The sequence below is a fragment of the Mandrillus leucophaeus genome, unplaced genomic scaffold, assembly GCF_000951045.1.
Source record: "Mandrillus leucophaeus isolate KB7577 unplaced genomic scaffold, Mleu.le_1.0 Scaffold160, whole genome shotgun sequence".
In the NCBI taxonomy this organism is placed as follows: domain Eukaryota; kingdom Metazoa; phylum Chordata; class Mammalia; order Primates; family Cercopithecidae; genus Mandrillus; species Mandrillus leucophaeus.
This window is the reverse complement of record NW_012101588.1, coordinates 595469-616700: the sequence shown is the minus strand read 5'-3', so window position 1 is coordinate 616700 and position 21232 is coordinate 595469. Positions and strand designations below refer to the sequence as shown.

The window sequence follows — 21232 nt, the reverse complement described above, 5'->3', positions numbered from 1 at the left end:
TTTGTAAATACACCAATCAGCACTCTGTGTCTTGCTCAGGGTTTGTAAATACACCAATCAGCACTCTGTGTCTAGCTCAGGGTTTGTAAATACACCAATCAGCACTCTGTGTCTTGCTCAAGGTTTGTAAAAGGCACCAGTTGGTACTCTATCTAGCTAACTAGCTCTCTGTGACTGTGTGTCTAGCTCAAGGATTGTAAACGGGCCAATCAGCACTCTGTCAAAACGGACCAATCAGCTCTCTGTAAAATAGACCAATCAGCTCTCTGTAAAATGGACCAATCGGCAGGATGTGGGTGGGGCCAGATAAAGGAATAAAAGCAGGCTGCCCGAGCCAGCCGGTGGTAACCAGCTGGGGTCATCTTGTGGTCAGTGGGGCGTTAGGTGTTTTGCTTTTTGCAATACATCTTGTTGCTGCTCAGTGTTTGGGTCTATGTCGCGTGTATGAGCTGTAACATTCACCGGGGAGGTCTGCAGCTTCACTCCTGAAGCCAGTGAGACCAGGAATCCACTGGGATGGGAAGAACGAACAACTCCAGACGCGCTGCCTTTAAGAGCTGTAACACTCACCAGGAAGGTCTGCAGCTTCACTTCTGACAGTGAAACCACGAACCAACCAGAAGGTAAAAGCTCCAGACACATCTGAACGTCTGAAGGAACAAACTCCAGACACACCGTCTTTAGAAACTGTAACACTCACCGGTCCCGGCTTCATTCTTGAAGTCAATGAGACCAAGAACCCACCAATTCCGAACACACTATTATCTGCGATACATTGTATTAATCCTTTCAACTATTCACTTCTCTGTAAAAGGATTTTACAGCCCGTCCCAACCCATTGCCACATGACTGACAACAGTATCTCCCTGTGGGCAATATATGTCCCTACCCAGTGTCAGGCTTGGCCACCTGACCTGATTGGGCCCAAGGAGTAGAAGTAGCAGAATATCAATTCAGGGCACAAGCTTCGAGAGGCGTCATCAATTCCTGATAGCCCTCTTGTTCCTTCTGTCTGCCCACAAGAACAGCAGACCCCAAATCGGTGCTGTTCCTTCACAGTGGGTCTTGGAAGAAGAGGTGCAGCCTGGAGCAAAGCTGCAGCAGCTGTATGGGACATGGCCAAGAAAAATTTGTTTCCCCACTAAACTGCTGCTCAATGTGTCTGTATGTACTGCAGGGATTTGCGGGTATCTGTTCTTGCAGCCAAAGCTAACTAATGCAATTGATCATATTACTAGTTTAATTGTCAGAGTAGGGTTTGACACATATTTTGGTGATGCAGAAGTGAGGGATTGGGATAGATTAAATTACTGTTTGGGAAGATTCACATTTTCTCTCTCATTTCCAAGGGATGAAAATACTCCCTGGCTCTGTAGATGTTGGGCGTGGCAATGAAATTGCTTTGGCCTCATGATAGGTGCAGTGGACTTCCTGCCCTTTGATGCTGGCGTTGACCATGATAACTGCTGTGGCCAGTGGCGGGTTGCTAGATGTGATGCAATAGAAGCTTGAAATGTGCTTGTGTGGTTGGGCTTTATCTCCGCACCTCAGCCATCACCATAAGGAGAAATTCCCAGGCTCACCTATGGGCCCGGAAGGAGGCTGAGAGACATTCAGAATGGAGCTGACCTAGCAAACCTTCCTGGAACCTACACTAGCAGGCCCCATCCAGCCCACAAACACATGAGATAAATGAATGCTTACTATTCTATGCTGCTGAGATCGATGACTGTTATGCAGCATTATTTATCAATAGCTCTGATGGTGAAGTGTCAACTTGATTGGATTGAAGGATGCCTAGATAGCTGGGAAAGTATTGTTTCTGGGCGTGTCTAGAAGGGTGCTGCCAGAGGAGCAGTGGACTGGAAAAGGAAGCCTCCCCTCAATGTAGGTGAGCACCATCCAGGTGGCTGCCAGTGTGGATAGAGCAAAGCAGGCAGAAGAAGGTGAGATAGGATGTCTTGCTGAGTCTTCTAGCTTTCATCCTTCTCCTGTGCTGGATGCTTCCTGTCCCTGGACATCAGACTCCAGGTGCTTCTTGCACTTACATGAGTGGTTTGCCAGAGGCTCTCGGGCCTTTGGCCACAGACTGAAGGCTGCACTGTTGGTTTCCCTATTTTTAAGGCTTTTGGACTCTGAGCCATTCCTGGCTTCCTACCTTCTCAGCTTGCAGACAACCTATCGTGGGACTTCACCTTGTGATCGTGTGAGCCAATTCTCCTAATAAACTCCCTTTCATATATACATAGATCCTATTAGTTTTGTCCCTCTGGAGAACCCTGACCAATACAATAGCCGATTGTGTCAACACTGAGTGAGCAGCCACTGTCACTATACTGACCTAGGTGATGCAGCTACACAGGTAGTAACTGTGGCAGCAATTTTGGTTTGCTTTTTCCTCCCAGGATCTTAAAGGCCTTTATCCTAAAGATCCCTCTCCTCTGCCCCCAGCTCCCCATACCTCTCATCTTTGTATGGGATATGCTCATAGAGAATAGTAGTTACAATTCTAGCTAACAAGTGGACTCTGTTACTATGGAACTGAATATGCCCATATTTGTTAGTGATGTTTTATCCCATACTGGCTCAACAAACCCATAAGGTTTGATTGTAGTTTGTTTGTTTTTTGGATACACAAGTATAGTTTATAGCGAATCTACTGCTTTTAAAATTAAACGTTAGATGTTATATCAATACATGTTCACACATAAACATGCTTGAGGCAGTTCCCATGGTGGTATGTTTATGTGACATCAGGAACGGAATTTGAGCTTTCCAATTCCAAAGGGATTCCTTTAGCCCCATCATCAATATAAGTGATACCAGTGTTTGAAATATTTCCAAAATAGAAAAGATTAAAACCTCATTAGAAAGTGTCCTGCTGGATTTTTTTTATTACCTTAGTTATCAGGGAGACTTCTAGACCTTAATAGCTACCGTCTTTTCTATCATTTGTTGAGCGGTCACACAAACACCAATATTGCTACAGAAAGGGACTTTCCAGCTTTGGGAATATCTGTTTCTGACATTTCCTTTCAAAGGGGGATTTTTATAAACATAATTTTTGTTTTTTCAAAAGGGGAACCACACTGTGATTCCAACTTGCTTGGAGCCCATCGGGGATGGTGGTATTCCAGTTCAGTTACTGCTGTCTTTGTTAATTGTTGTGTTTAGTTGATTTCAGTTCAGTTACTGCTGTCTTCGTTAATTGTGTTTAGTTGTAATCTCAGACTTCAGATTTGAAATCTCTCTTCGGGGAATTCATTTCAAAAGATCCAGAGAACATAGTTTAGGCACAGGGAGTACCTGAGGGATCTCTAAGGCAGACCAGTGTTGGAATGAGAAAGGCGTGAGTCTCAAAAACAAAGAAAGTCTCAAAAACAGTTATTGGAAAGAAAGTCACTGGAAACCCATCCAGAGCTTTCTCCCGACAGGGCTAAGTCTTCCTCCTCTCCTTTTACAGGATGAATGGTGCCAATTCTACCAGCAAAGCTCTCATCTTCAAAATGACTCATAAAAATGATAACTGTAGTATGTGTACCATCACACTCACTTTAACTTAGAATATGCCTGAATGCATAAAAATATGTTAGGACACTGGACATACTCAACACAGAATGGACCTTTGTAGCCAATAATTAATTTAATAATACTTCCTATTTAAAAAAATAGCCTGAGTTCTAGAAATGGTGTGTATTTAAATGCATTTCTTTACTTTCCATGTCTTTAACTTTTTGAAAACAAGACTATAGCATAAAATAAGAAAACTGTTCATGCTACAATGAAATAGCCATAAAGACTGTACCAGTGAACGGTTCCATCCATAGCATGTCAAGACCCCCAACGTCCTTTCTCAAGCATGGTGCCCAGCACTCATTTCCTTCCACAAAAGGAAACTCAGCCTGGCATCGCCCGGGTCAGTGGGCTGTCATTCAACTTGGAGAGATATTGAGGGGAGGATGTTCTCCTACAGCTTTACTTGAATTTAAATTGAATTGGAAATTCAATTTAAAGGTGCTTTAAGGAGTGAGATTGCAGCCTTGGAACAGGCTAGGCAGACTTCTGGGGTGCCTCATCAGAGAGCAGCATTGTGCACAAGGAACCGTGGTGAGTCAGGGCCTTTCCCCCTACTCACCCAAACTCATCTTCCAGATTTCCTCTGGGAAAATAAATAATTGGGTCATGCCTTTATCAAAATCTTAACTATCTCTGCTGTTCAAGTTAGGGCTTGAAAACTGTTCATCGGAACTGGGAAAGGAAAGCATTCCACATTACGGTCCCATAAACTTCCTACGTTCAGTGCTCACAATCAATTCTGGTGTCTGAGGACATATTACTAAAGAGTGAGTGTATTTACAGAACCCAGGACAACAGAGGGACTCAGGCAGTGTCCAGCAGGGTGGCCAACTGTTTGCCCAGGGCTGGGGAGTTGGGAGTTTCAGAGCTAACACCAAAAAATGTCTCAGGCAAACTGGGTAGAGTTGGTTCCTCCATGACTGGGTCAGTCCTCGTCTCCCCAGTTATGCTCAGAGGATGATTCCTAAGGTCTACACTTGCAAGCATCACAAGTCCTCCCTGCCCACCCCATGGGCCCTGATGCCTAGGAGAAGACACGGGATTCCCGCCCGACTGGAGGATGGGTCTGGGATCTGCCTGCCAGCTGTTCCTGGGATTGGGGGCAGGTTGCTGAGCCTGTCGAGTTGCCTGCTAGGCTTCCTCTTTCTTCTCCCGCCCCTTCCTCCTCAGAGCCTCGTGTCTCCCCCAGTTCTTCATCTGGTCCTGAGTCCTTGCCCATTCAACTATGGTTCTGGCCCTGCTTAATTCCTGCCTGCTTCATCCTCAGAAGGCAGGTTTCTGTCCTGTCCCCACACATCCATGGCCTTAAAGCAAGATGCTGATGCTGTCTTGATGACTGGACTTGCCCTTCCTAGAGACAGCTGCTGTCAACCCATTTCCCAGACAAGTCCCCAGGCCACAGACAGCAGGGCCAGCCCACGGAAAACACAAAGCCCTTTTTTCCCTAACTAGCCTCTCCATATGGAGGAACAAGTCCTGTTGCTTGGTTAGGGAGAGCCAAAGCCCTTTCCTTTCTCACTGACTCTTCTCTCACTGCTACTGGGATCCTGGCAGTCCACACAGGCAGGTCCATGTGGCTTATGACACAGGAGTTCCGAGCTTTGCAAAGTGACATTGGGAACTGCTCAGTTATCCATGATTAGTTATGAATCTAAATGCATGGGCTTCTCCCTTTCCCTTCTCAAAGGCTAGGCTTCCCCTTGCCCTTTAGGAACAAGAGTCTTCCCATTTCTACTCCAGCACCCCTTGGTAGGCAAAGAAGCATTTCTTTTCTTTCTTTCCTGCCTACCCTGAGCCCCGGCAGTATTACAAACAAAAGTAAAACACAAGGCAAAACTCCTCGGCCACACAGCCTTGTTTTATTCTGTTAATCTTGGTTGTTCTCTTTTTCGGGAGTTGTGTAAGCATCTAATTTTATTATTTTGATTCTGTGTCCCTCTCTAACAGAAAAGAGGAGGGAGTTTGCCTGTCCTTTTTCCATTTCAAGCATCTGCTGGGCAAGGGCCTTCTGATACCCTCTCTGGAATCCTTCCAGTCTAACAGTGTGAGGAAGAGGCTCAGCTTCTTCACATGTTTTGCTCCTTTGCCATTTGGTCCATTCTTGTGTTTTCAGCAAAACCAGTTTCCGCAATCCAAATTACTGGGCTTCTTGACTGTGGATAAATGAGAAAATACTCCTCTCTGTGAACGCGCTCCTTTGTGGAGACGATAATGAATGCAACTGCCAGAGCTCTGCACAGCCAGCAACCCTGGCAGAAGTCCCTGTGTTATTCATAACCCAGAGCTGTGTTGCCATGGCAGTACTGCTTGCTAGACCTTTGACCCACCGGGAAAATTGTCTTTCTTCATGAAATAATCCTAAGAAGAGAGACGTGGCTCGAGAAGCAGATGAAATTCATTTAAATTCCCCAGCACTAGATTGAACGTCGGTGTACACAGATGTGCCCCTTTGATGTAGATGAAGTTGGAGAAAATTGTACTAAACAGTAAGTAAGTGCGAAAACACATTGTCATTTAATCTCTTGAGGTCCCATCCAGGAAGATGATAAAAAAGGTATCAGGTGCTGGATTTTCATGGAATCAATCCTCCCTTCCCTACAAAGAATTAAAATTAAGATCCATCTCATAAATGGGTGGATGAACACCTGGGTTATGTTGGTATAGCAACACTTCTTCATGTGGGAGCTGATGGTGGGACCCACCCAGTCATACAAACAGCATGAGGCCCATGCAATGCAGAGATGGCTAGATAACTTGGTTTGGAAAAAGTAACATGGGTCTGCTCTGTTTTCTTTTTTCTCTGAATTTGGTGCTATTTGAGGGAAGGAAATATAATTTCATATACAGAAAGGCAAACGGATTGAGACAAAGTCTTTGTAAGGTGTCTGAATAAAGGAGGTGTTAATTGGTGATGAAGTCCCTCTAGCCTTTGCAGAAGAGCTTAGATGATGTTAGGGAAAACGGCCAGAACCAAGGATGTTTTCCTGCTACAGAAATCTTTTGTGTAACAGCAAAACTTTGTCACCTTCTTTAGTGATGAACATGGAGGGTGAGCAGACAGGGAATCCTGGATGTTCTTGTTTACACATTCCTGTCTCCCAGCCACTGTAACCTCAGTCCTGGAGTTGATAAAGGAATCTGTCCCAGTGGGCCACAGATCCTAGGGACTATGGAGTTATTGCAAAGGTCCACAAACCATCAGCAACCAAGCCTTGTCTGTTGAATGAACTAATAATACACCTTGGATTAGAAAAATGTACTTTCTTCAGGTAAAATTAAATACAGTTATAATAACCAATAATAAATTGAAAAGTGTTATTAAATCATAGTAAATTTGTGTCATTATGTGGTCTCAAAGAACAGAAGTGAAGAGCATAATTCCTGTCATGTGGGCAATCTTTAAATTTTTTTGACATTAATCAGACGTCCTCATGCTCAAAAAGGATGAGTCACTGTAAGCACAAGTAAGGTGTCTCTACCTGTTGCTGAGAGTCTTGCATACATACATATGTTTAGAATTTATGCACACATACATAAACTTCATGATAACAACTTCTAGGATCTCTTCATTTCTTTCATTCAATAAAATACTCCTGAGTTCATTATATTTTTATCTTCCACTGACCTTAGGGACAAATTCTACATGTTAAGTAGGGTGGATTGAGTGCTATGGCTCCCAGCTGCCTACTGTCTCTCAAAGGTGCATAGGATGGGTTGAGTACCACGGTTCCCAATGGCCTGTCTCTCAAAGATGAATCTTGGCCTTTTCTGGCTTACATTTCAGAGTCAACACATCACAAGTAGTTTAGATCTTGAGGAAGACTGAGGAAGGCTTATGGAATACTCAGCACAATTATTTTTATGGCACAGAGTGGAACAGAGATTGAATACTTACACATGTTTTGATTAGTATGTGTGTTCAGCCAGGCTTACACACTTCTCTTTGAGATGTGACCTAGACACATTTTTCTAAAGACATTTCAGGTATTCCCTCTGCAGTTCATAACAGTTTATACTCTGCATTGACACAGGCTGCTCTCAAGTTAGCAGGGGACAGGTTTTTGATGTCAATTGAGTGAAATATAGTATCAACTTCATGTAGGACTGCTGCCATCCCCTTTCTTTCCACAATTCTGTAAACAACTTGGTACATTTTGTTGTCTAGAAATAGCCAACCTCTAAATTTAAACAAGTTGAGTATTAATCATTGCAGTGAAAAATTTTTCACATTAAAAACTGAATCACAGAATTCTTATTTGATCACCACATGTTTTGAAAAACTATTTTAATGTCACTGACATGAGGTTGTCCCAGAAACAAAAGTGTATGGATATACACAATGTAGCAGTCATTTATCTTCATTTATTCCTCCATTTATTCAGCAGATAGTTACTGGGCGCTGCATTCAAGGCATCTATTTTTAAAATAACCTCTGTGCAATGTTCACTTTCAAAAATATCTCCCCACACGCATTTAAGATGCCTTCTATTTTCTCTAATTCTCTATAGTTGCTTTCCTTTTTCCTTTTTTCTTTTTGAGCTGTTTTCCATCTCTCCCTACTAATAATAGGTCTTTATTGAACTATACTTGTTTCATCATATAGATATGCACAATACAAGTAAACCTGAAGTTGAAGAGTAGATTGAGTCCTATATGCAATGTCTGGAAATCACCACAGTGTGTTTTAATTTTGATTGAAGTACACATAGACATTCACATTGAAATCTAGGTAGGGTAAGGACAGTTATTAATTATGGAAACTAGTCTATATATTTGTTGGAATATGATAAATCAAGTCACAGTTCAAAGTTGAATAAATAGTGAACACAATATAACATTAATGCAGATTAATTACCATGGCCCAGAGACCAGCCATGAGACACAACATGCTTCGCTGTCAGCAATATTCAGGACTGGAATTCCAGAGATAGCGTGTGTTACTCGCTTATGGCTGCTACGTAAGAGAATCTCAGCTATCTCTAAACGTTCTGCCTTAAGCAGCATAAAGGATGTACCAGTGAAAAATGAGTTACCTTATGCAGAAAATATTCTGCAAATCAAGAACCAGAAAAGTAAGCAACCCACAAACTCCAAAACTCATTAAATGACTGTGATATTTATTTTGAGGTGCATCTACACTGATCTTCAAACTTTTCAACTATACCTGGCTTTCTCTGGAATATTTCTCAGCATTTTCAGACGAAACCAGAGGCTGTCTGAGTTACATAAGGAAGGCAAACTTTGGATATTTGACAAATTGGAAGCACTGAAAATGGAGGAAATTCCAAGATGACATCTAAGGGACTCTTAGTCACTTAGACTAAGTGGTTTTGGTTCTTGTTTTCTGAGGGGTACAGAGTTGGGTTACTTAGGACTCTGTGCATGGTTCAGGCATCATTGGGCTGTGCAACCCTCATCTCATGTCCTGCTTGATTTTCTTCTCCCCTTCCTCCTCTATCCCCACTCTCCCCTCGGTAGGTTTCCACTCTAATGTGTCTGATTTATGTGTTTGCTATTAATGTGTCCTTATGAAGTGGAGCGTGCTGTGTGTATTCAGGTGATACAAATGGCATCGTGCCACTCCAGATCTTGTATTTCTTACTTTTTCACTCAACTATATGTTTTAAGTGTCTATCCAACTTGTTCGTGTGTGAGTGCATTGCTTCCAACTGTCGTGTGATTTTCAGTAGGCCACACCTGCTGTGCCTCTGGTCTCCATCTTCCTAATGATGGACACCTGGGTTGCCTTCAATAATTGTGATCGGCGTTTTCATACATGTCCTCTTCTGACCTGTGTGATGTTCTCCATGGAGTTCAAGGTCTAGAAGTGGATCCCTGGGTCCTGGTGTGCGGGCAAGCTTTGTACCCTGAATAACACCAGCTTGCTTTCTGTGTCTACCCCACTAGTGGGACCTGTGGGTCCCTATTGTCCACATCTATATTTAGTATGCTCCAGTTTCCTAACTTTTCCAGCCCCCTCAGTGAAAGCACTGAGTTGCACATCTCTAGTTACTGGTGAGATTCTATGCAACTTCACTGGAGCACATGGAAAACAGAAGAAATCGAAGGGCAGTCAGGACTCTTCCAGCAGGCAGGGACCAGGTCAGAGCCAGGATGAAGACAAAGCACCCTGAGCATGCAGCGATGGAAGAGATTCTTGTGACCCGAGCTGATGGGGGAAGGTTGAGGGCAACGCAGAGACCCCACTGCCGGCTTGCCAAGAGAACATGCAGGAAAAATGCAGGAAACGAGGGAAGGCTCCATTTTCCTGAGAAAAAGGCTGGAGGAATATAGGCGGCATCAAGTCCCAGCTACTGGCTCTTTGAGAATGTAGTCGGGACTTGCCCCAGTCACCCTTTCTCTGAGCACTCAGTGACTGGGGCTGATGTCACCCTGGCTGTCCTTGACCTGTGCAGAAAGCTCTGCCAACCCAGGACAGTGTGGGGAGGGCCTTCTATGCCCAGGCCCCAGCAGGAGACACCTCCTAGGAATCTAGCGGGACAAGGTTGCAGTGACCCTGGAATCCTGCCCACACCTAACAGCTGGAACAGTTCCCTCAGCTGGCTAGTGGACAGGTGGTCTGATGAACTCATACGTTACTGATGCTGATGTTAAAGAGCATGTTCCTGTTGAAATAATTCCCAAAGCATTCAGAAGACTGAGAAGAAGTGATGATAAGAATTGTTCTTGGCAGGAGTGTGTGGTTTTGATTTTTACTTGCGATAAAGCAGAGGATTTTCTTCACTCAAACTCTCTTTTTCTCTCTCTTCAAAACAACTTTGGCTGACCAGTGTCTTATAGACACTCAATTTGCCTCTACATGGAACTTAAAATTTTGTGTATCCATACATGCTACCATAGTTTCAGGCACTGGGCATTTCAAAAATGTGATATTTAGAACCTTTCTGTTTCCGTGATGACTGCTGGCATAGGTGCTGCTGGAGCTTTCGATGACATGTTGGATTCAGTCCACACAAGTTTTGATGCATATTCCCTTAATTTCTGAGCCTTTAGAGTTAGAGTTTTAGAACTGAGAGTACATTCTCTTTTTTTCTTTCTCCTCTAACATCAATAGGCTCTCCTCCCCCCCCACCCACACACACAAACAAAAAATAAAAATAAAACCCTCCCAGCATTGCTTTTGAGAAATGAAGAAACGTTCCAACATGTGACCCACAGCTGCAATCCGTTAACCTTTGCCAGTACTGAGGCTGCCCTCTGGGTCCCTCCTGGGACTGCATAGATAGAGGCCCATTTGCTGTTCTGGGCAGCATGCCCAGTCATCTAGGAGGTGGGGGACTGGGGCACTCTTTCAGGCCAACTCGAGCTAACGGAATAAAATATCTTCTCCATGGAGTGTCTCAATGAAAGAGCCACGTGGGCTGCAGGTGACCAGACTCGCTCGGTGCAGCACGGTAGCTCCTAAACTCACATGCAGTTGAACACTTCAGATGTGGCAAGTCTGAACTGAGACGTGCTGTCAAGCAAACTGTACAATGGATTTCAAAGATTTAACAGAAAGTGAAGAGTATAAAACGCCTCATGAATAATTTCATATTGGTTACACCTTGAAATGATCACGTTTTGGATACATTGGATTACATGAAATGTATTATAAATTCATTTCCCCTGTTCCTCTTTATGTTTTTTAATGTGGCCACTAGAAAATGTAAATGTACGTGTGTGGCTCACATTATATTCTTCCTGGACAGCACTGGTCCAGAGGCCTGGGATTTATTTTTAACTACTTTAATAAACATCAAACATTCATGATAATTTTAATATGGAATATTTCTCCATCATATATGCTCTTGCATGGTAAATATTTTATCTTCTCTTGTTTTAAAGGATAAGCAGGTTTTCAAAACTTGCCACAGTACTACAGGTAATTTGGCAAATTCTCTTTTATGGGTACCAGATAGTGCTATTTTCCCCTAGAAGCTGGTTACAGCTCTGTAACGTGACATGCTTACTCCTGGCCATTCTGGGCTGGTCCTAGTCTGACTAATGAGCTTATTATCCACTGGGCAGTGAGATGGAAGGACATGAGCACCTCAGCTGTCACTGCCGAGCTTCCTCCCAGCCCCACCAGGCCCTCTGGTTCCTGATGCTTGTCTGTAAGACCAATGGATACTTTAACTTTTGAAAGTGGTTTCTGGTTCCCCCAATCGGTAAGCCCAAAGACCTCAAATAACATTTTATTGACACAGACTTCTTAGAGATGAAAAGTTTCTAGAGAGCAGAACCTTTAGGGAACTAGTGATGACACATTCACCAAATAAATCACAGTATTAGACTCAAGAGCAGATAAGTTTTCTTTCTTATCAGTGTCATCTTTCCTTGTGAAATACGACAACTGATGAAGAAGTCTCTTATTGAGAACAACCAGACAAAATCACAAGGCTAGACAAGCAGCTACAAACACCGTCCCCTTCCCCCTGCCCATAGTAGACCCTGCTGGTAAATGTATTTCTCCCTCCTAAACCTGGGAGGACTCACATTTCTGCACCCAGAGCCCCAGGTGGAAGTAAACAATGTGAGTGAGCCGATGAGGTGGGATTGCTGTTCCTTGACTCTTAGTGCTTCTCATGCTAGTCTCCTGGGGATGTGGTTAACATGCAGATTTTCTCTCTAGATCTGGGGCAAGGCTTGTTCAGCAGGCTCCCAGGAGATACCGACGCTGCTGACTTGTGGGTCATACTTTGAGTTGCAAGGCTCCATACGTGGTGGTTGCTGGTGTGCACATTCATGAAAAATTACCCTGCCTTAATCCTGGTAGATCCGCAGTTCCAAATCAACATTAAATACATCTGGTATACTTAAGAAAATTCTACATAAAAAGAAATCCATTTTTTTAAAAAAAGGCAGAGCAACCATTCTCTTTATCTGAGGACCTTTAAGAGCATCTCCCTTTATGTATTAAAGCATTAGCTACTAATTACTAAAGGAAAAAGTGCTGGTTGAATTATCACCTGGAAATAAAGTAACTCTCAAATGTTATAAAACACAATATTAATGTTGACAGTCTCTGTTACTGAATATGACATATTGTGTGCCAGGTGTGTGTGTGTGTGTGTATATAGTTGCATATATGTATATATACACACACGTGTATGTATCTGTGTATATGTACACATATCTGTGTATCTATATAGATGGGTTACTTAAATGAATTTTCAAAACTAATAAGGTGTGATTTGATAAATGAATAATATTTAATAATAATACTGAAATAATAAAATTGAATATTATTATTCTCCTGGTACTGATGAGAAAACTAAGGCTCAAATAGTTTAAATAACATGCTAGTAAAAAAATGTTCTGAGTAGAATACCACATGTCTGGCCTGACCCTGACTGTCTTTTTTTTTTAACTCTGAGACCAGTCTTCCATGTGGGGAGTTCTGAACACCATATTTATAACAGATAATTATTTATAATGTCTTTCTCTTCTTTGGCAATTTAAATTAAAATGTCAACTTGAAGAAATGTTTCACCAGCAAGAATTGCAAAGAGAGCTGAATTAATTAAAGAAAGATGAATAAAGTGTTCTTTTAATATCGAGTACATCACTGTTGATGGAAAACAGTCTTGGCAGAATTAAAAGATAATCAAAGCGATGAATAGGGCGAGTAGCCATTCAGCTCATAATTACAAGGAAACTAACCTCTGCAGTTTAACCTTGAGCAATACCTTTTCCTATGAGTAGTGTGTCGATACTAGGCAACAAGCCTCCGAACAGCTAGTGTTACCCAGAACATCACCCTTTTCTCCCTTTGCTTCAAATCAAAACCAGCATCCCCCATTTAGATGGCACAAAAGCTATGACAAAATGGGACGCCAAGTGAGACACTGTTGATTCTGTTTCTATGAAATTCTAGAAAAAGCAAAACTGTCATGATAGAAAGCAGATCTGGGTTTCCAGAGCCCAGAGTGGGTGGAGGGGACTGACTTCACTGAGACACAAGGAAAATTTTGGGGATCATGGAAAGTGTCCGTACCACAGTTGTGGTGGTGGTGTAAGACTATATATCTGTCAAAAGTCTTCAAAGCGTGCATTTAGAATTGCTGGAGTTTATTGTACATAAATTATATGTAAATATCATACAGTGCATGTGAATGGTATGTGAGGCAATAAAGCAATTTTTTTTTTAAATTTTAAACCTGGCATAGCATTTTGGTTTTTTTGTGTGTCTGACTCAGACTGGGCAAAATTTAGTAACCCTTTGGCAACAGAAACTCAGCATAGATATAGAGCTAGAAGTTATTGTAAAAGAATAATAGTGGCGGCCACCACGGCACAGGAATTGCCAAGATTTTCCTGGATGAATTCCATCCAAGATATGGTTTTAAGTCTCTCAAGGCCTTTGGATGCCTAGAAAGTGGGTCATCTTTCAGAATATCTGCGTCATTGTGGAGATGTTAGTAAATCAAAGACCAGCTGGATTTGTCCTTAAATGTAGCAAAATATGTACTTGCTTGGAAGTACTCTTAATCCTTTCATTCACTGGACAGGGAAGATTGGTTTCATGATCCTGACTCCCTTAATTCGTTATCAACACCTAGTATTTGTTTTGTTTTGTTTTTGGTAGAGGGTATATATGAGGCAGTAAACTTGTGGTCTGGAAAAGCAGAGATCATATTACCACTCTGTTTTAACTCCTAAAAGTTTGAAATTAAGACTTATACCAGGTATTTTTATGGAGTGGACTGGAGTACAGAAGCAATTATTTTAACTATTTGCTAAAAAAAAAATTGCCTAAAATATTCAGTTACTAAAGCAAAAGCATTGTTCTGGATTGGATTCTTCACATAATTCTGCTTTTGGCAACAAGTAACCAGAAAACCAACGTAAATAGGTTCGGACAATAAAGACATTCACTGGCTCATGTGTCTGGAATTCTAGTAACAGCAGCATTCAGGATTGGCCAGACCAGGGTCTCAACAACCTTAGTAAACCATGGTTTTCTTCCCCTCTCTCCACTCTGCTGACAGGATAGCTTCATCTTAAGACTTGTTGTCACATCGGTGTAAGATGACTGCTAAGATGTATTTGAGCCCACAATTTCCTCATTTATTCCTTGAAGGAAGAAAGAAAAGATTTCTTCAGGAACTTCTGACTTAAGAGCAATGAAGGATTTTCCCAGAAGTCCATTTCTCATTGGCCCGAATTGGGTTGTATGCCCATTTCTCATTGGTTCAAACTGGGTCACGTGCCCAGTCACTGACATGGAGGACAGGATTTCCCTAAACTAATCAGGCCTCCCCCTACAATTGGAAGCAGAGTCAGCACCCATAAACACGTGCATTGGTAGTGTGGGAGAGTGTAGTGGGAGTTCTGTTAGGAAACAGAAGGAAGTCAACGATTGGGTACACTGTGTCTAATTTAAGTCCATGACTTTAAAAGTGAGTTTTTTTGCTACGAAAATAATGTAGGCTTAATTTTTTTTTTTTTTTTTTTTTTTTTTTTGAGACGGAGTCTTCCGCTGACACCCAGGCTGGAGTGCAATGGCGAGATCTCCGCTCACTGCAACTCTGCCTCCCAGGTTCAAACGATTCTCCTGCCTCAGCCTCCCGAGTAGCTGGGATTACAGACGCCCACCACCAAGCCCAGATATATTTTGTATTTTTAGTAGAGACGGGGTTTCACCATGTTGGCCAGGCTGGTCTCAAACTCCTGACCTCGTGATCTGTCCGCTTTGGCTTTCCAATGTAGGCTTAATTTTTAATTTTCAGAGAATATTTGTAGCTGAAAAGAGGAAAGTAATTAATGAAATGATATGGCATAGTTTTAAACAATAAATATTATATTCTACATACTGCAGACACATTACAGCATAATGGTTAAACATACAGACTTTGCTATCAACCTCCTGGTTCGTCTTCTTACTGTCTGTGTGTCCTCCTTGGGTAAAGTACATAGCTTTCCTCCACCTCAACTTCTTTCTCTCTGTAATGGGAATGATAGTAGTATCTGTACAAATTGCTCCAGCACTAAGTCTCTCGTTCAGGGGTCAGCAAACTACAGCTTGCAGGCTAGACATACAAGCAACCTGTTTTTGTAAATAAAGTTTTGTTGGAACCCATTTATGTATTGTCTATGATTGTTTTCACACTACAATGGTAAAGTTAAGTAGTTCTAACAGAGGTCTTAGAGCTCACAAAACCAAAAACATTTAATAGATGGCCATTTGCAGAAAAGGTTTGCCAACCTCTAGGTTAATACATAAGATCTTTATTTTCTTGCCAAAATCTAACATGTCATAATTCTGTGGTCATTGAGTGACTGGAGATTTGCCAGAGAAAGGCAATTATCTACAGAGCCAACATGAAAGCAAGAGATGCTTCTTTATCACTTAAAAAAAAATGAAAAATCATGAACAACTGAAAAATCTACAAATGTGTTTAAATGTCAAATTAGGCTGGGCATGATGGCTAATGCCTGTAATCCCAACATTTTGGGAGGCTGAGTCAGGAGGATTGTTCAAACCCAGGAGTTCAAGGTCAACCTGGGCAACACAGCAAGACCCTGTCTCTACTTCTACTACTACTACTACTACTACAACAAAGAAGAAGAAGAAGGAGAAGAAGAGGAAGAAGAAGAAGAAGAGGAGGAGGAGGAGGAGGAGAAGAAGAGGAGGAGGAGGAGAAGAAGAAGAGGAAGAAGAGGAAGAAGAGGGAGAGGAAGGAGAGGAAGGAGAGGAAGGAGGAGAGGAAGGAGGAGAGGAAGGAGGAGAGGAAGGAGGAGAAGAAGAAGGAGAAGGAGAAGAAGAAGAAGAAGAAGCAGCAGCAGCCAGGTTCTGTGGCATACACCTGTGGTACCAGCTGCTCAGGAGGCTGAGGTGGGAGGATTGCTTGAGTCAGGGAGGTTAAGGCTGTAGTGAGTCATGATTACACCACTACACTCCAGCCTGGGCGATAGAGAGAGACCCTATCTCAAAAACATTTTTTTAAATTTTTTTTTTAAAAGTCAAACTATCTACCTGAACTGACCGGAGATCTTGAAATTTGTGATGTAGGATTTCCCTTCAACTCTGGGATGTTGGAACTGGAAACTTGAGTGAGAGTGAATTTGTTCAGACTCGTAGCTGGTGGATAGAAGTCCTAGCTCTCAGCAGAAGACTGAAGAGGAAATAAAAGAGAGCCAATAATACATTGCTGTGAATATTTCTTTTGAAAAGCAAAGAAAAAAGTATTGCCACCTGTGTGCACTGAATGGACAGTGGTGTTGATATGTAGACAAGGGATCTTGTCAGGGAATCCCTGGAGAGAGAAGAGTCTGAGACTAACACTGCCCGGCAGCCCCAAGTCTGAGTTGTGGAAAAGCCCTCAGTAAAAGGAAAAACTCATGGGAATGAGTTGGTGGTGATGCTTTCGTGCAGGAACATTGTCCTCGCAGGATGGGTGGTTTTAATCCTGAATTTAAAAATCTTTGAAATCTAAATTAGTCAATTTTTTTTTCATAAAACAATGTTTTAATTCAAGATTTAGTTTTAGGTCAAGTGCACAGTGTCTTTCTTTAAAAATATTTAGATGTGACCATCAACTATCAAGAATGTTTCCAGAATGAAATATATTCAGCAGTGCCATGTGGGGATCAGGAGCACAGGCTCACCAATCAGTTGCCTGGTTTCAATTCCTGGCTACTATTCACTCCTTAAAGTCCTAAGCCTTGTTTTCCTTATTTATACAGTAAGATTAACAAAAGCACTAACTTTATAGAACTTTGATGAGACTTAAAATAAACCATGTAAAGTGCTTAGTCCAGAATCTAATATCACACACTCCACAAACACTAGCCATTTTAATGTATTAACACATAGAAATGAATTGTAGAAAACATTTCGGCAACAAACTATACAATAATATATTTTTGTAATATATCGAGTTCTTGTCTTTCACTTTTGATATTCCTGACTTGTTTTTTGAACAGCAAAGGTTAAGGTAGACACAGAAAAATCCCTCATTGGGGTCTTCAAATTTAGAAGGTTAGCTCAGGGGTCATCTTCATAGACATTATATTAGTTAAGATCCAGGTCAACTTGCTAATGAAACAAAGTCCTTGAAAATACAGTGATGAAAAAGGGAAAAGTGTTTTTATCTCTAGCACACCCACCCAGAGGTGAGCAGCCCAGCTCTAGCGAGGCAGCTGTACTCCATGAGGCCCTCCAGGGCCTGAGTTCCACTTGTCTTGCATCTCCACCATGGTCTACACAGGTTGTATGGTTGAAGCTCGCCAGCATCTTCTTGCAGCAAGTTATTACCTTTTTAAATGCTGAGACCTAGAACATGACCCCCACAACCACCTCATTGCTGAGGTCTTATCACAGTGCCACTCACAGTTGAAAAAGAGGATAGAAAAAATGACTCTTACTAGGTTGCCATATGCCCAACTAAAATTCTATGTATTCTCAAAAGTGGGAAGGGAAGAATGGACAGTGGAATCAATCAGCAGTCTTCCACGGCGATTGTCATGGCAACTATTGTTTTGTTGACTCTAGACACTATTGATTTTAAGACACATAGTCATTTTATGTGCCACTAAGTAAGGGAAACCATGTTGTTTAAACTGGGACACATTGCTCTCTTATCAGCTCAGTTGTAGGACACCTTCCAATTAAGAGATGTTAAAATGTAGAAAACCAATGTGTCTTGGTATGAAAGAAATACAGGATTGTGAAGACTTTGGAAAAGAAAGTGACCAAAGGCATTCATTTTGCAGTCTACTTTTGTGTGTGTGTCTTTTCTTGGAGCAAAGATAGGCAGAAGATATCAAGCTTTGGTTGATCTATTGAATTTACTGTTTAGAATCTGTGATTGACAAGGTACTATCGGTGTGCATATGCTCTAAGTCAAATTTGTGTGATTACTGGTAGAGAGACTTTGGCTCAAAGCTTTGGAGAAAATTTGCCTAGATTTTCTGGGCCAAATGTGGTGTTGTACAAATAAACCACAGGGACCTTGTCGTTAGTCGCCAGCATTTCTGTTTAATAGGAGCAGAGAAACCGAGGACAACACGAAGGAGTAGATATAGCCAGGGCACTTGACTTCTTGCTTCAGCACTCAGTCGTTACACAACCAGTTGTTGAACATCAGGCACTTTGCTTGGTGTGACAATGCACTCCCTGCCTCTACTCCCTGGACCTCTATCCTAGAACCTGCACAACAGCATTCCCCTGCGGGTCTGGAGGCAGAATTTGGGAGCCATCAGTTCTATCTGAGGCTAGGAAAGGCCTCCCAGGGGAGGTAAAATCAGGACTGAGGAGGTCAAAGAGCCCTCCATGCAGAGGTAAGAGACTGATAAGCGCAGGAAACTGGAGCTGTGGTCACTGCAGGGGATCGTCTTTGATGCTTCCGCATGTTAGACTGGAGGCGGGGTGTGGGGATCAGGGGGTGTCCTCTCCAGCTTCGCTTTTTTCAGTGTCTTGTACGTGGTTGGTCAATAGCAGTATTTGCTGAATTGAATTGAAAAGACCAACTTCTTGAATGGCCAGATAGAGATGAGCTGAATTTTTCTGCATCAAAAAGATACTAGATTACAATAAATGGACAAAAGCAAAATAATACATTTGGTGCTTGCTCTCAAACTTAACATTGCTCTATTTTGTTTGTGAAAGTCAGATTTGAGGATTTAGTTTATAAAGAAACCCTAAATTGGTTGGATCCCACTTGCTTCACCCACCCTGACTCTCGTTTCCCCCAATTTAATAAATGTGCATGTGTATTTTACTTTAGAACACACAGACCAATGTAACATAAAGTACTGAAATTATCGTAAGAACAGATTCTCAGTGCAGCAATCCTATCTTTGTGAATTTGATGTGTTCTAAATGCTAGAGCAGAAGTGTTTTAATTCTCAGGTTTTAACATATTATGAAAGCCCCTCGTCACTTCAGTAAGATCATTTGATTCTGGTTAATGACAAGGCTATGCTATGCAGGTGTTTTTTTTGTTTTGTTTTGTTTTTTGTTGTTGTTGTTGTTTTTGCTGTCTATTGCTACTGAAATCTGCTTTTCTTATATAGATCACTGTTACAGATGAGGAAGTTAGTAATCCATCCTTTTTAGATCTGGTGAGAACTCCCCAAATGAGGAAATGCACACTTATTCTTATGTTTGCTTGGTAAGTTTGACTTGTGATGGATTTAAAAGCTTGTGTTAAATTTACAACACATCCCTTCCTTCAAATCAGCTGGAAGTTATCTCTTACTTGTTCTCTGGTGTCTTTCAATGTTGCTACAGGTTCACAAGCGCAGTGGTGTATCAAGGACTTGTCATGCGCCTGGGAATTATAGGAGGCAACCTCTATATAGACTTTTTCATCTCGGGAGTGGTGGAACTGCCAGGAGCTCTCTTGATCTTACTAACCATTGAGCGCCTTGGACGACGCCTCCCCTTTGCGGCAAGCAATATAGTGGCGGGGGTGGCATGCCTTGTCACTGCGTTCTTACCAGAAGGTAATCTTACCCCACATCTGCTTTGCGGCCAAAGGACTTGAAAACACCTAAATCCAAAATCAAGTATAGGGAGCCACTTGTTCTTAGGAAATGTGCAATCGAATCACAGTCTTGGCATCAGGCAAGCTTTCATGATATCCCTCCATTTTTTGCTTAATCAATGTAAAAACTTTGGAGGTAAGAGATTGATTCTGTAGATGATTCTCTTTTCTCAATCGTTAGGATCATTTATGAATGAAACAGATATTGTGCCCGATCTAGCTGATAGTGATGTGGTTTCTGTTAATCATCTTTATGTGACTTACTTTTGCGATATCTCTGATGTTTAACTTACATCCCGAGCCTCTGCCATGCTGCTGGCACCATGCTAAACGCTGAGGTTATACTAGAAGAAGAAAGCAGTTCTTGACTTCAAATGGTTCACAATCTATTAAGGGATACAGATACTTTAATACTGCCACAATTCTTATTGCCATGAATTATTTGCAAGATTTAGAAACTAATTAAATTATTTACAAGATTTAGAAATACAAAAAATAGATTGGGGAAGAGTGATCAATCCAGAAGGGGATTCAAGAAAAGTTTCCCAGCAGTGGGAACTAAACATGTGTGAAGACTCAAATGTGCCAGATATCAGGGGGAGAGAGGACGGATGTTTCCAAACTAGAGAAGAGTTTCCGGAAGTATGAAACACTTTTGTGCATTCAGGAACTGAGGGTTCATTGCAGTGACTGGAATCCAGGCAACGAGCCTGAGAGATGACCTGTCACCAGCATGATGGCCCTGCACGTGGTCCTGTGAGCTTTCAGAGGAGGAGTGAGCTTGGCATAACTGCAGCAGTTTAGAGATGGCTATGAGCAAGGGACTATGCTGAGAGCAGGAGTTACAGTTGGGGCAGTCAGACCTAGATGAGAGAGGGTCATTTCATTTCAGAGATGTTGCAGAGTTAAATTTCGCAGGGCTCCATCCCGGTAGATGGGGTGCAGGCCAGAAGGAAGCAGAGGGTGCCGTGACTCCTGATGTGTGGTGAGCAGCACCCAGAAGATCCTTACCCTAGAGCACACCAGGACTGGGAAGAGGAGGGCTTCACGTGCCGGGGAATGTGCGAAGTATAGAGCACACCAGGGACTGGGAAGAGGAGGGCTTCACGTGCTGGGGAAAGTGTGAAGTATAGAGCACACCAGGGACTGGGAAGAGGAGG

General features: G+C 42.2%; 1 protein-coding gene across 1 annotated transcript in view; it reads left to right on the top strand.

The window, feature by feature from the left end:
* Positions 1-21232, top strand: part of SLC22A3 (solute carrier family 22 (organic cation transporter), member 3) — a 165113-nt gene that overhangs the window by 128721 nt on the left and 15160 nt on the right. The window contains exons 9-10 of the mRNA XM_011975970.1: positions 19600-19697; positions 19817-20031. Coding sequence (XP_011831360.1) covers positions 19600-19697; positions 19817-20031 — 313 coding nt within the window. The remainder of the gene's footprint in view (positions 1-19599; positions 19698-19816; positions 20032-21232) is intronic.